Raw genomic sequence first — 17,494 nt, forward strand, 5'->3', positions numbered from 1 at the left:
GTAATATTTTTCATCAAACTATGCTAATTGCAAGGCAAGTGATTACTAACAAAGAAATTGAGAATAAATACTCTTTCTGATATTACTTGTTATTAGCAAGAAAGAGGTTATGTTTTTGCTTATTGATAGTTCATAATTCCACCAATTTGTACTTAATGCCACAGAAGAGCAGTATGAATACTTTCTACTGGAAGTTTCAGATAGCAAAACACATATGTAGAAATTCCCATATCTAATTCAAGTGATTTGTAGCTGACAATACTATTAAAAAAACAACAATAAAAAAACTGTCATATTAGATGTCTGAAACTGCTGGTGTTTCTTAAAGTACAAATATTTTGTTGTCTTATTCCAATATTTTTTTTTTACTTTTCTCAAAAATTCTGAAAATCCATGGAACTAACCATAATAAATAAACACTATTGAAATTTTCTGTATGTAAGCTAACAATTATGAAGAAAGCTTTAGTGTACATTCGTACAGTGTAAAGAAGAACAGTTTGTTTAATGATTACCCCTTAAGAAGTACTCTGCTGTAAAATTGGGCAGTAAGTGGTTCTGAATGTGGATAGAAAGAAATGCATGGTTGCATCAACTATAGGAAGCTGATAGTGAGGAACTGTATAAAGTTCCTCCTGTACTTTAAGTAGCTGCTACTTGAAGAAGGAAAAAAATGAAACAAGAACAATCCCAAACTCTGTTTTTACCCTTTTCTCAGAAGTACAGTGAAGCTCGTAGATCTGCTGGTTTCTTTGAGGGTAGTGATGTAAATAGCCCTAGCTCTGGTTACTTCCGGCTCTTCCCCATCCTGTGACATGGACACAGTTCATCAGGCAGTGAAATGGATGGAGAGCAGAAGGCTGAAAAGGAAATGAGATTCTGTGTAATGTAGTGATTGGGACAGATAAGTTTCCTTAGACAAACTGGAAGGTTGTGAATGAAGTGTCATTTAAAATAGCTTGTAATTTAACACTTGGTAGTGTTTTTGACAAATGGATGGTGATACAAAATGGCCAAGACACCGTAATTCCATGCAGAGATTTAGAGGTATGTATCAGATGATTGGTGTGTGACCCAATAAACATTTTATTGGTCATGAGACCTGTGGGGCACAATCATGTAGGGGATTTCTTATGATAGCATTTCCTGAAATCCTGAAAGAACAAATCCTTAATGTGTCTTTAATTGCTTGGCAGCAAATGCTGAACCTTTGCTTGTCTTTAAAAGCTTGCGGGAATAGATCTTAGTGGCAAGTCTTTCATGTTCCAAGGTGATTACTTATTGTCTTGACTGTAAGTCAGTATGCTCTTTTATATATTCTATATATATATATATCTATATATATATTCTAACATTCAACAAGTCTCTTACTGCTCATAAACAAAATAGCTGTGCTATAATTTTCTTAAAAGTAACATGTTCAAGCAAAAATGCAATTTTGAAATACCTGAGAATATTTTTTGATAGTCTTTCCTGTCTATTTTGTGTTCAATGTTGCTTTCACAAAATGAGCAGAAAACTGTTAGTTCAGTGTAAATTTTGGCACAGAAGGATTAGAATCGTTCAGCTGAAAGGGACCTTCAGAGATCCTGGAGACTAACCACCTCAGGTCTAACCAGAAGTTAAAGCACATTACTGAGGGCATTGTCCAAATGCTTCTTAAACAGACAGGCGTGGGGCATCCACCACTTCTGTAGGAAGCCTGTGCCTGGGAGTGTCTGACCACTCTCACGGTGTAAAGAAGCTATTCCTAATGTCCACTCTGAGATTAATAAGTGAAGGTGTTTGTAAATATTACAAAGATTAATAAAACTTTTTTGTTGTTCTGTTTATCTTTAAGGCCAAACTGTTTTCAGATAGTAGTTCAGCACTTTAGTGAAGAGCATTACATCTTTTACTTTGCAGGCGAAACTCCAGAACAAGCACAGGTGAGAGCTTTTGTTGGTAAATATAATCTTTAAAGTGATGTATTATTTTTTGTTGGCATTGCAGTGTTCAGCAATTCTTCAGTAGGAAGCAAGGGTACCATAAATGAGATAGTGGTTGAGCTTATATCAGCAGGTGTTATGATACAGGAGTAAGAGGTCGAGGAGGGAAAAACTATTGTTGGGAATCCAGTACCTATATTACTTGTACTTGGGGATTTTTACTTTGGACAAGTTCCTGTTCTGTGGAATGAACTTAGGTTATATTCTTTTGTACATTTTGCAGAACACAACTTCTGGCATAATTCAGTTCAGAAAAATAATTTGCTCTCCAACACTTTTCCTTCAAGAGTATTTTCCTGATGTGAAATAAAACAATAGCACATCTGTGTGTGCTGTGACCAAATTAGAAGGGATGGCTATCTTCCACAGTTTTCCTGTTCCTGAATCAGTAATTTTTCATAGTTTTGGGCCCTGATTGTGCATGAGAAGTGATGTGATTGTATAGAGCTTAGTGCTCTAAAATCCTCTTACCAGCAGGAGAGTGTAAGTTGAGGCAATGCTCTTATTTATTAAGGTTACAATTTTGAAATATACATGTTGCATCAGAAGTTAGGCTTTCCATTTGGTTTAATTTGAGTGGAATTAAAGCTTTTCAAAGTAGCACTTACAGTAGGCCGTATACATTCAATATTTTTGTAGAGCTGTATGCACAGGAAAGAACACATTTTCTTGTTGAACTGTCAAAAGTTTATGAAAGTCACTGGGATAACATCTGAATATTGCACTGATGTTTATCACACAGCTGTCAGTATCATCTCTGAGAAGCAGCATGCAGTCATTGAGAGTATGTCCATTAATTTCTACAATCATGAACATGTAGGTTCATTTTTGCCATGTCCAGTGTCTTGTGAGTTCTAGAAATTAAAAGAATGTGTAGAAAGCAGAACGTGTGCCTTATTCCCCAAGTGGTTTGATTTAATCTACTTCTGATTCTGATCGATCTAACACACTGTTCACTGCATTCTTTACAAAGTACAGTTCTGTTAATGATACGGTTTTGGTTCATGCGCATCAGCTCTCATTTAGATCTGTTCTGAGAAGATCACGATTTTTTTTAGTCAAACATTTTATAGAGGACTAAGTTTTCTACATATTAAGGAAAAAAAATGATTATTTCTTTATAGTGTAAATGGATATCAAAGCGGCCATCTTATGGAATGGGTCACATGTTGTCCTTGTTTCTTTGTTAGAAGAATGGTGCTATTGGTGCATTGTTCTCACTGCTGTCAGTTTTAGCATTTAAGAAGATAGGTTTTCCTGTAGTGATTGGGTTTAGGGATGCACTGTGCATCTACAAAACATTTACTGGTTCGCTGTATTTAGGAAGGCTTTGGCTCTCATTGCTACTACTTTAGAATAAAGGAACAAGCCACTAAAACTTCGTGCTGCACACCTGGAAGCTTTTCCTTCTGTGGAAGGCTTGGAAAGTTGAAGCCTGACTCAAAGTAGTCTCGCTAAGAATGGCTGCGGTAGATGATGCTCCTGTATTGTTTTTTAATATGTGGAATGTGCAGTGAAGGAGAAGATTCAAACAATATTGTGGGTTTTTTTAATGACACTGTTAAATTATACTTCAGGGATAATTGGCGGCAGATCTTTGAGATAGACTTTAGAATGCAACTGATCAGAACCTACATTTTGAGCTTTGCAGCAGCAATGCACAACATGATGGCTGTGGGACAGAAACAAGAGAAAGCAGCTGTACCTTTTCTCCTATCTTCTAAAGCTAAGACTCCCATACAAAACTCTTATGTTAGGAAGTTTCTTCAACTTTTTCGGAGGTGGTCTGGTGAGGTGATGGTGCCTCTTAGCAGCTTATTTGTATAATAATGGAAAAATAAGCACAAATTTTCTTCAGTTTGCTCCTACGTGGCCTATTCATTTTCTATATTAAAGTGGATTCCATCCATCCATTCTACTACATCAGGCTATGAGAAGACAAAAGGAGGATGTAGGATATCCTTCTTTTGTGTTTTTCTGTTAACGTTGTTTAGTTTACATTGGAATTATATGCAGTATTATGACAGGAATACAGATAAAATTGAGAGGAAAAAAACAGCATAGTTTGTCTTGTTAACTTATTTTTTCAGAAGTAAGCAGGATTTGCTTCATTTTATATGCCATTTACAGTTTAACGTGATGTTACTAGACTGGAAACTCGTTAAAGGTTGCACTGTCTGTGTATATCCAATTAACGATGTTTGATATTTCCAAAAAATACATTGCTTCTGATTTGCAAATCCTTAATTTTTATTTACTTATTGAAGATAATTTTGCTTTATTATTCAAATTTAGATATTTGGAGTGGCATAAAAATTGAAGCTGAGGAATAATTAAGATATTTAATGTACCCTTTGAGATGTCTAGTCCCCTGCAAGAAGCTGTACCTGACTTTGCCTTATTATGCTGTTCTGCATCTTTCTCTTTTAGGACTGGATGAAAGCTTTGCAGATGTTTTGCAGTTTAAGAAAAACCAGTCCAGGAACATCAAACAAACGTCTACGCCAGGTGAAGCTGTACAGATGTTAAGGGGTTTTGCTTTATTGGGGTTAAAGTTCTATGTTGTGCAGATATATTGACAAATAAATCTTCCTTTCAGTATTAGTAAGTTCTGCACATTCTTACTTTCCTTTTTGGAGTTATGCAGAACCAGAATGATTTCAGTTTTGTTACCTGTATGCATAAAGAACAGTGTTTTTATGTAATCTGTAGATACTATGCTAGATACTAATTTCTGATGTCATATAACTGGGATAAAGTCAGCTTTTCTTTATCTGTTTAACTTAATATTTTACATTGTGAGAGACCTAAACAAACAAACAAACAAACAAAAAAAAAAACAAAAACCAGAAAAAACCATACAGACTTCAAATCATCTTTTGTGTGATGTAAACAAAATGTTTGTTCAAATACTGTGAACAGAATGCTTGTTCAAATACTGTTACTCATTTTTTAGTAACTGGTGTGTGCTGAGCCGTGCTTTTGGCTTAAAATTTCTTGGCCTCTAGAAAGTGCTACTTTGGCCTCAATTGTCACAGAGGTTGGAGGACTGATGGTCAGTTATGACCAAATCTGTAATCATTGCAAAGTCACATAATGTACTTCAGCAATCCCTGATAATTCTGAATGTTGGGAACAGTGAACGTAATTACTGTGGAAAAATAAATGCATTTTCCAGGACACAAGGAATTATTCTGTAGTTAGCATTAAAGAAGATTAAATGCTTCTGAAGAAAATAACTGTGTTAAGTGAATTGGTAGGTGAAATTGGAGGCTTGCAAGCTGCAGAAGCTAAGCAAGAAGGGTGGCATTTTAAACTAATTCTGTCCCTCAAAATACAGTGTTTTTCTGCATAAAGGTGAAGAACAGAAGAAAAGTGAAAAATATAAGTATGAATCATCAAGACAGGAAAAAAACAAACACCTCCATTTGGAGGAAAATTACAGAAATTATATCAGGAAGCAGAGTTTGAGAAACGTGCTTCATCAGTTACTTTGTATTGCACACTTGTGAAGTGTGATGGAAAGTAAAGCCCTTGCTAGTGTTTATTATAGTGACTTATATGGCATGGTCAGTCTTCTGAGGGAATATACAAACACTAATGTGAATTCTTACAGTTTTTTTAACTGTCCTTCAAAACTTGTATTGCCGAATATTTGAATTTGAATGAAATGTTGACCGAATTAAATGCAGTAATTCGTGTTCTTACTATATTTATTTGGTATTAGCTGGTATCAGTACATGTTGGATTGAGCTATGAATTACACGTTGTTTGGAATTTTGTAGAAAAGTAGATCAAAATATCTTCCTTGATATGAGTAAGATCTCAGAAAGTTCACTTCTCATTCTTTGGAAATGTGGGGTTACCAATTGCTGTAGTCTTGAGAGTCCATATTACGGACCAAGTGTTTTCAGCTTAGGGGGAAAACTGGTTATAATGTGTTGCATAACAAGAGTTTTGTGTGATCTGTTGGAACAGCACAGGGTAAGCCATTCTGCTTAGAATCATCTGTGATTTTTACTCAAGATGCCAAACCAAGGTTTTGGTTTCTGTAGAATTTTCTATGTGTAGAAAAGTTAGCATTTACAAATCCTAATGTTTGTTAGAGGTAAGTTAAATAAAAACCATCACCACTAACAAAAACAAATAGGTTATATTAAAAATGTGGTGCCAGAGATTTGTTTTCAGTAGTTGATACTGCTCTTATTTTGTCACTGGTACTTGTTAAAATACTGATCCATTATGTCTGTTCCTTGCCCTTTCTATTAGGAAGTAATAGTTTGTGATCACTACTCATAAGTTAACATTAAGCCTCCACATAGAGGAAGAAAAAATTCATATTTTTAATGTTTCTGTTCCAGAAAAAAAGGAGTAATTTTATTTATTTTTTTTTTCAGGTCAGCAGTCTTATTTTGCATGTAGAAGAAGCTCATACGCTCCCAGTAAAGCATTTTACTAATCCATATTGTAACATCTACCTGAACAGTGTTCAGGTAGCAAAAACACATATCAGGGAAGGGCAGAACCCTGTGTGGTCAGAAGAATTTGTCTTTGAGTAAGTCTTACTCTTCTCTAGTTCTGCTAAGATGCTTTGCATTTAAGATCATTAGCAGTCTCCTGTTTTGCATGTGCTTTTAAAAGTACTGTGTGTGTGGTTAAAGACCAGCAGCTTTTTATCCATAAATGTGTGAGCAGATTTTCTGTAGGCAGCTAAATATCTTTGTTAATGTGTATCTTTGTCTGTAAATGGAGTTCAGGTTTGAAATGAGTTTATTTAAAATTAAACGCCAGCCAACTGTAAGTATTAATTGAGGCTTTCTGTCTTTTCTCCTAGTGATCTTTCATCTGATATTAACAGATTTGAGATAAGTCTTAGTAACAAAACAAAGAAAAGTAAAGATCCAGATATATGTAAGTATTTTTCTGTAAAAGTTGCATATGTATTGCAGCAATGGATTATTTCTGCAGTTTTCATGGCTCTTGTGAAACATTATCACAAGAGAATTAAGTGTATTTTTATACCTACCACTCTACTATTTGTATGTTTTGGATGTCTGTTAATGGTTTTGCATTCATGTTTTTACAGTGAGAACTTGCATGGTTTTTAGTACTGAGATACACAGTAATCCAGTCCTAAGTATCTCCTGGTTTTCCTAGCTGTTCTTCAGAATCATCATTATGTGATGCAGTGACTGTGCTTACAAAAAGGGAAGATCAAAAGAGAATCTATCAGTAATAGTCTGCTCAGTTTTACTGTGTCACTGAGTTAACTTATTTGAGCTGTTTTAAGTATGCATGTATGCAATTCCTCATTAATACTTTTGTATTTACTGGGAATGAGGTAAGGGAGCAAATGTGTTACTTCATTTAAAAATGAATCAAAAATATCCTGAGAGTCTCTGGAAAATTTGCCATTTTCTTTGTTTCGCATCATCTCCATTCTTTCCTGGCATGACTTTTAGGCTTAAACCTGAAATTACCTCAGTATCACTTCAGGAAAGAATCCATGTGTTCTTCTACTTTTTACATGAGTTCACAAGATTTTTTTCTCTTCCTATTAACTAGACAACTGCATCTTCAGTAGTTGATTTGTTTCTGTGTATTTCAGCAGGTTAGTAGCAAGCTAGTAAGGCAACATCAGCTTTCTAGGAAGAAAGGACTCATTTTGAAAAGCATGACTTCTGAGCTCTTCTATATTTAAAAAAAAAAAAAAATTATGTTCAATTCCCTTCACACATAATATATTTCAAACCTCTTTTCCTAGTAAAACTATCACTTGCTGTTTTGCTTCTCTAAGAGCTTCAGCCCCTACCCTCCTTGTTTGTTGCCTGCAGTGCAGCACTACCCCACCCACCCTCAGTTTGTTCCAAGAATTTTTCTTTTCCATTGTGTTCAGACCTGCCTGCTTTAAAGCCTGGCAGAGCACTTAGTCTATTGCAGTTGTTTCAGTTTGCATATATTGTGTTAGTAGCCTGTTATCTATGTCTCTGTTAATTTTGTGATTTTTTTCAGAGAAGAGATTTAGAAACTGTGATCAAAGTAGAATTACTACTCAGATTGAGTGCTCTTGTAGAACTCAATTCCAGAGTGCAATTCCAAAACTTTGTCCTTCCTCTGACTAGAAAAATTCTCATATAATAGGAGGAAAAATGATGTCCCTCTGACACACAGAACACCTTTAATCATGGTTCATGTTCTTGCACTCTTCTTATATTTGCTTGAGCAGAAAAAATATCTGGCCACTGGAACCCAGTGGTTCAGTCAATACAGGAACCACTGCAATGATAATTTGTGAATTGAATGTTTCAATTTCTTTTAAATTGTTTTTGTCATTTCCTTCTTTGTCCAGATTAAGGAGATTATTGGCTTTGGATGCATCCAGCTGCTGGAAGGTGATAGAAAGTTTAATTAGGGGTAGAGTTACTTAGCTCCCCTCACAGCATAACTCAACAGTAATTTAATTCGGGGACAAGGATTAGACAAAGTCAAGTTGAATTAGTATGCATCTCTGCCCTATTGTAAATGGAAATAAATGAGCAATACCAGATTTTATCTAACAGACCAGGATGCATTGCCTGAATAACACCTGAACTCTCCAAAAGCAAGAAAATTCATTTCTTCCACAAATATTTTGCTTCCCAGCTGCAGTTGCTAAATGTGGATTGCCCTGAAATGGGAACCATGTGACTCTGGCACTGTTCTTCTTCCCCATTATTTGGTTAAGTCAGCTTTCCTGCTTGTTGCTTCTGCTGTAGTAAGCAGATTGAAGGCCCACTAATACGTATGGGTCTCACTGTTTTCATTTCTTCCACCATTTCTTTCATTTTAAATACTAAAATAAGAGCATGAAGGCTGGTTTTCGGTATTTTAAAATGTTTTGTGAATTCTCAAGTTTTTGACTTGGATGCTTGTCTGCTAAAAGTAATCAGTAATTATTGTAATATTCTCACCTTGTAAAAGTATTATACGAGTTTAACTAAGGAGTTTGGTATAATTTCTGCTCAAACCTTTTCTCTTTATTTCTCTACCAAAGAGGAACTAAGTAACTTGTACAATGATTTATTTGCATAGGCATATATTAGTGTCTTTAAAACAAACATGAAAAAAATTCAATTAAGTCCTAATATTTAGACTTTGTTTTGCTGCTTCTGAAAACTGGGATGCTCAAGTTTGATTGGACATTTGAAGCAATCAGTCTGCCAGGGCAGTACTTCACAGTATTGAACTGTAGTGGAAGTTCTGGTTTGGTTTAGCACCACAATATTTGGTTAATTTCATTTAGTTAATGGAGGAAAAACTGAATATTTTTTATAAAGGAGGAGGTCGGCACTTGCGGGCACGTCTGTAAAACACTGTATTAGCCTTTGTTTTTCTTCTGAGCGTGGTTTGTATTTGCAGAAGTGCCACAGGTTGGTTTTGAAGCTGGTCGTTTAGGTTATGCAGCTGCAGCCAGGTGGAAAAAAGTCACTGTGGTGCCACAGAATTGGCAAATGTACGCTGGGAAGTTATGTCTGCTCTGGCAGGCTAAGGGCTCCTCTGTTGTTCAGGCAATATTGCAATTACAAAATACTACTGTAGCCACTGGAAAAAATAAATACATTATTCTAGATCCTGTATTTCACTGTCCCTATCAGTGTGCCAGTGTATGACACATGCCATATGTTTGCAACCAAAGAAACCAAACACATTGCTTAGCTGCAGTGTATAAGATTTGATGGGAAGAAATATTCTTGTAAAGTTGATTAGTAGGATTGTGGTCCCATCCATTCTGGTAATAAGTAGAAGATGGAAGAATTATTTTTCCAGCTACTTAACTGACATGAATGAATTATCTCACAGGAGTTTATCAGCTCCAAAGAGCATGAAGTAGTAGGCAACTGATGTGCCCTGAAGTGAGCATTATGAATGTGGTGCTATTCTATTGGGGTATCAGGTGATTACCTGATAACATTGCAATACTGAAGCAATGGAAAATCTGCTAGAACTGCTGACAATTTCTGGAAGACTTGACTTTGCAGTAATGGAATTTAAAAAGGAAAAAAAATTTTTGGAGTATTGTAATTTCAGTAGTGTTACTGTAATAAAAGTAAAAAGAAAGTGGTGAGGAAGTAGGCCTGATGATGATATCAGCCCAAGACTGGTTAAAAAAAAATCACAGTGAATTCCGAATACTTTATCTGCTTTTATTTTCTAATGCCTGCTGGGAATTGCAAGGTAGCACTTCACTTATCTGCTGCTTGGGTGTTACAAAGGAAACAGTATCAGTACCTGTGTGGCATTCTTGAATGCATGTTTATGCATTACTCACAGACTGCTTTGTGTTTCCACTTCACAGGAATATTCTAAACCAGTGAATAGAGAGCCTGCTAATTTATTGATGGCAAAAATCTTGATTGCTATTATTAATACCCTTGGTGAAGCAAGATGGCATGTGATGAAAATAGTTATTTTATTTGATATGAACAACTTGATATATTTTGCTGGAGGTAAATTAATTGAATAATGCTTTTTTCCTGAAGTATTTATGCGCTGCCAATTAAGCCGATTACAAAAAGGACATGCAACAGATGAGTGGTTTCAACTCAGTTCCCATGTACCATTAAAGGGTATTGAGCCAGGATCTCTGCGGGTTCGAGCACGATATTCTATGGAGAAGATCATGCCAGAGGAGGAATACAGTGAGTTTAAAGAGGTATAAAACTGTTTAACTTTCCTTAATTCACCTGTCAAAGCTCACTTTGTTATTTGAGACAAATTTTGAAAACAGTGCCTGACACAGTTTAATTATATTTATAGTGACATCCATTTTACTGTAGATATATGACACCAGTTTCTACTGAATAGTTACATAAGTTTCTGAATTTTATAAATTCATTCTTTTTCTTTCAGCTTATACTCCAGAAAGAACTTCATGTAGTCTATGCCTTATCACATGTTTGTGGACAGGATAGAACACTGTTGGCTGGCATTTTACTGAAGATTTTTCTTCATGAAAAGCTTGAGTCCTTGTTGTTACGAACACTAAATGACAGGGAAATAAGCATGGAAGGTATTGTTCTATTTACACTGAAATTTACTGAAACTCTGGGCAGGTAGGGAGGAGAGGGCTGTGGTGTCTTACTTTTTGTCATCTTTATTTACAACATACAGTTGTGAGCAGCAGTTTTTTTTCTTCTCTGCTCTTTATTGTCTCATTTTCTCAACCTTTTAATTCACTCTTTTTTTTTTTTTTTTTCTTCTTTCAGATGAAGCTACTACCTTGTTTCGTGCTACCACTTTAGCAAGTACACTTATGGAGCAGTATATGAAAGCCACTGCAACACGTTTTGTTCACCATGCACTGAAAGACTCTATATTAAAGATAATGGAGAGCAAGCAGTCCTGTGAGGTGATAGCTTGAACTATGTTTGTGAACATCTTGGTTTGTTGAGACAGCTATCTACTGACTGTTATATTTTATGCTTGGATTAAATGTTATCTTTAGAGATATTCATTTATCTCTCAGAACAAAACTTCATTTATGTGATTGATACAGGATCTAAATTCATTTTTTTTCTAGTGTTGCCGTGAGCAATATTCATGGTAGCGATTTTGAAGTGCTGAATTTTTAAATTCACAACTTTCAAGTTAGGTATTTACTCTGTAGCTAACAGAAGTTGTTCTGCAGCAGTTACTGAGCAACGTGACCTGAATAACTTCCAGTAAGCTCAAGATGTCACACAGGTCAATTTCTGAACTTTAGTTCTGATTTTGAACTCCCTGATGCTGCTTATTGATCTTGCTGATTTTTGGGGGCAGGTTTCAGGGTAGGGTTGGAGGGGAGGGGATTTATTTATTTATTTATTTTAAATTATTCTCCTAACTTCTGTGTTTTCCTGCAACTTCATTGTGGAAAGGATGGGGGTCCTCAGAATTCTGAATTAAAAAGATACGAAAGGGTCATGTGAATGGCAGTGTGAAATATCTTCAGTATTAAAGGCGTAACATACTAGAACCTCTGCTGCTCTTGATTTCCTGTGTAGCCACTGAAGCAGATGTGGGAGTTCTGTAGGAGTCTGAGATTTCTACTGTAGCAGAATTTTTAATTTCCTTTGAAGAAGTCTTTGTTGTGTAGTATTATGAAGCTGTGTTGTTCTGGTAGGAGTGGAAGCCTAATCATTTTCTCTTTTTAGTTGAATCCTTCAAAACTAGAGAAGAATGAAGATGTTAACACTAATTTGGCACATCTACTCAGTATACTTTCAGAACTGGTAGAGAAAATATTCATGGCTGCAGAAATACTGCCTCCGTAAGTTGGCACTTTTCTGATTTGTATTTGAAAATTCCTGCTTATGTGGTTTACATTGCACCTTAAAATGGTATTTTTATGGGATCACCTTCTGCTAATCAGTCACAAGACTGTTCAGAGTTGGTAGGGTCTTCAGGATAATTTGTACAGTGGAATACAGAAGGATTTAAAACCAACATTTTCAGGTATAAATAGTGCCTTTTTACAAAAGCTTCTTGCTTTTCAGGGAAAGAAGCACAAAAATAATCAGTATTTTGTTTCCTGAAAGAGTGTAGAAAACAATTTTAATTAACTTTAATTTTAAAAAGTTTAATTAACTTTAAATTTTAATTAATTTTAATTTTAATTTAACAGGTTCTTATAATTCCTCTTCTGGGGAAGAGAGACAGAATTGTTAACAGTACATTAAAAATATAAGCAGAGTATTAGTGTGCTGTGCTATGATTATTTCTATCAAGGAATGCAGAGGTTAATTTTTTTCCTTTTTAAGTGCCAATGCAACCCCTGTATTCTTATTTTAGATCTGAGCCATCTAAAAAGAACTTGGTAGTACTAACAGTTCTCTTCCATTTGCATTCAAAGTAAACAAACTCTTTAACAGTAGATAACAGAAATGTTTGTTTTCTGGTAGTGCTGGCAAGGTTAAAAGGTGTGTTCCTTTTAATTTATGTCATGCAGTTCTCAACACATGGAAACACGTGGAAAGTGCCACAGTTAGTGTTGGAGAGGAGAAATTTTGTAGTTGCTTAGGCACTTAACTATTAAAATGTAACCCTTATTTATGGAAAGAAAAGTTGCTACTGAGTTAAAAGTAAAAAATAAATCCAAACATCAAATTTGTACTTTTTTAATAAACATAGGTTTTTTAAAAAAAAAACATGAAACGTTAAATGCACATTTAATGTTACCTACATGAATAGAACTATTATGCATCATTGAAAACATTTTCCTAGTTTATAAATCTACTTTTTAATGAACAATTATAAGCTGAGTTTTTACAGATTTATTAACTTAGAAATTTTTAATTAATTTAAATGTCTAAATAGTAGACTTGGAATTGATAACATTTGTGTATCAAGTAGGCAGTTGGACAGGATCCTTTCTGACTAGATTTTTTTTATTCTCCGATCTTATCTGATGAGTAATTAGCTACCATTTTTACAGGACATTGAGGTATATTTATGGGTGCTTGCAGAAGTCTGTTCAAAACAAGTGGCCTGCTAATACAACCATGAGAACCAGAGTTGTTAGGTAAGCTGTGTGTCACTGTGTTGAAAGTAATCTTTTAATGTCTTCCTCTAACAAGCTTCAGTGTGCTTAATCTATTTTTCTTTGTGACAAAACTTTGTAATACTTACATAGATAATGACATTGAAGATAGTTATGATACTGAGGCATGATATCCCAATTAAGGATTATGAGCTTGCAAGATGCACATTCATAGACTTTTGCAGAATAAGATGTAGCACAGAGGTCAGGATGGCTTTACGTAATAGTTTTAACTTCAAATTTACTTGCATTATGTTAAGCTTTACGACTTAAATAATGATTCCCATTTTCATGTGGGGGAGAGAGGGGGAAAAAAGAAAACTTCTCTCAAAGCAATATTTAGCCTTTGTAATACTTGTAGAGAGTAATATCTTCTGGAGATTGTGATCCTGTCATATGCCACCTGAGAAGACATTATTCAGCTACACTTATGTAAGCATATGTTGATTATTGGAGAAAACCTACACAAGTTAGGGTTGCTGCCCCTTAAAATGCAGAACCAGCATGGTGTGCAGTCTTCTCATAAAGGTAATCCAGGTGTCATTAGGCTTCACTGAGCTACTGTCTGTATTGCAGTATTTAGTTTACTGCATCAGAGAGAGATGCCAGTTGCTGGTGCTGCATGATCTGATGCCAGTCACTCTTATTAACAGTGTTGGCTTCTGAAACCATGTAATTCTATACTGTATTAGTATCCCTCATTTCTCTGTTCCAGCCTTGCCACACTGGAACATATCCAGCTTGACTCCTCTGAAATTACACTGGGTACAAAAACTCCAATCTGTATTTATAATCCAAAGCCATGTACAAGTCCTTCCTCTAACTGCCTATTGCCAGTCCAAAAAAAAGATGTGACCTTGAGAATCTGTTCCTAGATGTTAGTGTTTGAGGTTATGGGCAAGTCCCATCCTGCACTTTCCTCCCTTCCCCGGTATCTGGCAATCATGATTTGCTGAGGTTAGATTTTCCTCCTGTTGGGGATTTTCAGAAGATTTGTATTTTTGCCCCTTTTTTTTTTTTTTTTTTTTTTTTTAAATCATTTTGACACTAATAGCTGTGGCTTACAGAATTGAGGGTACTATGCTAGCTAGGGCTTTGCCTTCAAATCAGAGCTGCTCCTATTAGGAGAGCCCTGCTTATTCTGAAGGGCTACCATATTGCAGGGCTGTAGAGCTCAAGAAAAGTGACATCTTTCTCTACTTACTCAGCTCCAGAGAACTACATAGATTTCCTTAGGTGAATGCAGCTTACATTTTAAGTTTCCCTAAATGCTCTAACTTTTGAATCTCTTTCCTGTGACCTTAGTCTTCATAAGTGGATAGTTGCAACTTCTTACTAGACTGTTGCAACCTTTTATGAAGGAAACTGTTTTATAAGACTAATTTTTAGATGTCTGAATAGTTTACCAGCTACCTCATTCAAAAAATGTTGCCATTTCTACCTGATTTCCAAAACTCCATGTCAGTATTCATTATTATATTATCCGTTATTTCAGGACTCCACATCAGACTCGTTATTAACACAGGGTGAAAGAGTAAGAGCCCCCAAGTATTCTGTATTAGCAGGATTCATACCTCACAGGTCCTCAGTGTTAGGCACTTAGGAGAGATTGGTCTGTATTCCATGATTTCCAGATTGCATACTTTCTCATATCTTTATATTCACACCATAGACAATTTTTTTTTTTTTTTTTTTTTTTTTTTTGCTCCACTGAGGTTCAGGACTGTTGTTTTACCAGCCCATAATTTGTGGTTCTTGGAGGAAAAAGAAACTTCCTTACAAGTATGTATTAGAACTCAGATGTCTTGGGCATATGGAAGATATGCTAACATTACCAATAACCCATGCATCATTTCCAAGTAATGTGAATGTCAGTCACTCTGCACTCAACAGCAAACAAGGCTGTTTGACATCCCCTTCCCTTCCTTGTCAGTTAAGGTTTTGTTATCGTTACAGTGAAAAACAGTCTGCTGGTCCAAGCAAAATGAAGCATGATGTAAATCACCTCAGCTGGTCTTTACGTAACTTCCTCTTACAGCAGTTAGTAAGAATTAAGGTTGACATGAATTAGATGTTTTTTACTTCTGCTTTTGAAGAAAATTAGATTTTTCTCAACACAGTTGAAAGTTGTTTTATCTTGAATGATACTTTTCTTCAGCTTCCTAAGTGGCAGCATTTAGTTCTGGGAGGAACACAGCAAATCCCATGCTATTCTACTACAGCATACTGTCATCAGGATTTGGATCTGCTTAGCTGTGTTGCTGCCAAAAAAGAGCTTTCCTTCTGCCCTTGTACTCCTGCAACACTTACATTGGTTGGGGAAGTCAAAGGCTGCATGATTATGCCTTCTGTAGAAAACTGGAAAACCTCTGGATGGTAGAGGACCAGGGACTTATTCTTTTTGAAGCCAGTGTGGTCTTAGCTTCATAGTGACTTCACAGTCAAGTTCTTCCCAGTTGGTTTCAGCAATCCACCTTAATTGGGAAATCAGTATGCCTCCTCTTCCAGTTTTTTTGGTAGCTGAAGTCATACCACGACATTCCTAATTAACAACCATATTCCCAAAGTGCAGGCTGATTTGTTGTTGTTTGTCTCAAAAAGATTTCCACATTAACTTGAACTGTTCAAGATTACACAATTTTACGTTAATATTACTATTAAACAAAATACAAATTTCTTTCAATTTCAGTGGCTTTGTTTTTCTCCGACTGATTTGTCCTGCTATCCTGAACCCAAGGATGTTTAATATCATCTCAGGTGACTATATGCTTCAGATCAATTTCATGCATTGTATACTAATAGACATGGATTTACTTTAGTGTCTAATGTAGCTAATTAGGAAGTTACTGAAGAGTGTCCAAACTCATGTAATCCACATCACTTCATGTCTTTCCCTAAAGTGATAAGCATGTGCTTTTCACCCTCAAAGATTAGATGGTTTTTATCTCTAGTGTCTCATTTTAAACCCCAGAAGAATGTGTTGCTGAATTTAATAACACGTTGTGGAGTTGAAGTCTAGCAATGTGCAGTATATTCTAGAAGTGTGGAAAAATTAAACGTGTGATCTTCAGGTTTCACTTTGAATACAATGCAGCGCTGAACTTCATGGCTGAACTTCATGATATGTTTTATGTGAAAAAGATCTATAGAGTTGACGTGTAGAGTCTGTGGAGAGCTATGCAAGATCTACAGAGGCTGTACTCAGCTGTGACGAGGCTGCACCTTGAATATTGTGTTCAGTTTTGGGCCCCTCACTACCAGAAAGACATGAAGGCTCTGGAGTGTGTCCAGAGAAGGGCAAGGAAACTGGTGAGGGGTCTGGAGCACAAGTCTTACGGGGAACAGTTGAGGAAGCTGGGATTGTTTCGTCTGAAAAAGAGGAGACTCAGAGGTGACCTTTCTGCTCTCTACATACCTAAAGGGAGTTTGTGGAGAGGTAGGGTTTGGAGTCTTCTCCCATGTAACTAACAACAGGACTAGAGGGAATGGCCTCAAGTTGCAGGAGGGATTCAGGCTGGATATTAGGAAAAAGTTCTCCTCAGAGAGGGTGGTCAGGCACTGGAATGGTCTGCCCAGGGAGGTGGTGGAGTCACCAACCCTGGAGGTGCTCAAGAACCATGTAGGTGTTGTAGATGTACTGAGGAACACTGTTTAGTGGGAAATGTTGGTGATACGTAGATGGTTGGATTCGGATGATCTCGGAGACTTTTCCAACCTTGCTAATTCTATGATTCTGTGGAAGTGTGCCTGGAGAGCCTGGAATACTTGTGGGCCCTTAGTTATTCAAGAGTAATTTTCTGGATTGAATCTGCTGCTTAGATAACTGCCACACACTGTAGAAGTCTCTTTTAGTCATTAAGTGCAGTCACTTAATTTTAAAGATGAAAGAGGGGAAGCATTTAGAAAAGGCGGGATGCATGGACTTGAATCGGTAATCTCATTTGACTTGC

At 36.1% G+C, this 17,494-nt stretch overlaps 1 protein-coding gene across 1 annotated transcript in view; it reads left to right on the top strand.

The window, feature by feature from the left end:
• RASA1 (RAS p21 protein activator 1) overlaps positions 1–17,494 on the top strand; it is a gene marked incomplete at both ends in the record, with an annotated part of 59,070 nt that overhangs the window by 35,400 nt on the left and 6,176 nt on the right. Inside the window, 10 exons of the mRNA XM_079548578.1 lie at positions 1,840–1,927; positions 4,418–4,495; positions 6,385–6,542; positions 6,822–6,898; positions 10,507–10,679; positions 10,877–11,036; positions 11,233–11,375; positions 12,160–12,275; positions 13,440–13,526; positions 16,234–16,301. Of these exons, the coding sequence (XP_079404704.1) occupies positions 1,840–1,927; positions 4,418–4,495; positions 6,385–6,542; positions 6,822–6,898; positions 10,507–10,679; positions 10,877–11,036; positions 11,233–11,375; positions 12,160–12,275; positions 13,440–13,526; positions 16,234–16,301 (1,148 nt within the window). The remainder of the gene's footprint in view (positions 1–1,839; positions 1,928–4,417; positions 4,496–6,384; positions 6,543–6,821; positions 6,899–10,506; positions 10,680–10,876; positions 11,037–11,232; positions 11,376–12,159; positions 12,276–13,439; positions 13,527–16,233; positions 16,302–17,494) is intronic.

The sequence above is a fragment of the Tetrao urogallus genome (assembly GCF_951394365.1).
Source record: "Tetrao urogallus genome assembly, chromosome: Z".
Lineage (NCBI taxonomy): Eukaryota > Metazoa > Chordata > Aves > Galliformes > Phasianidae > Tetrao > Tetrao urogallus.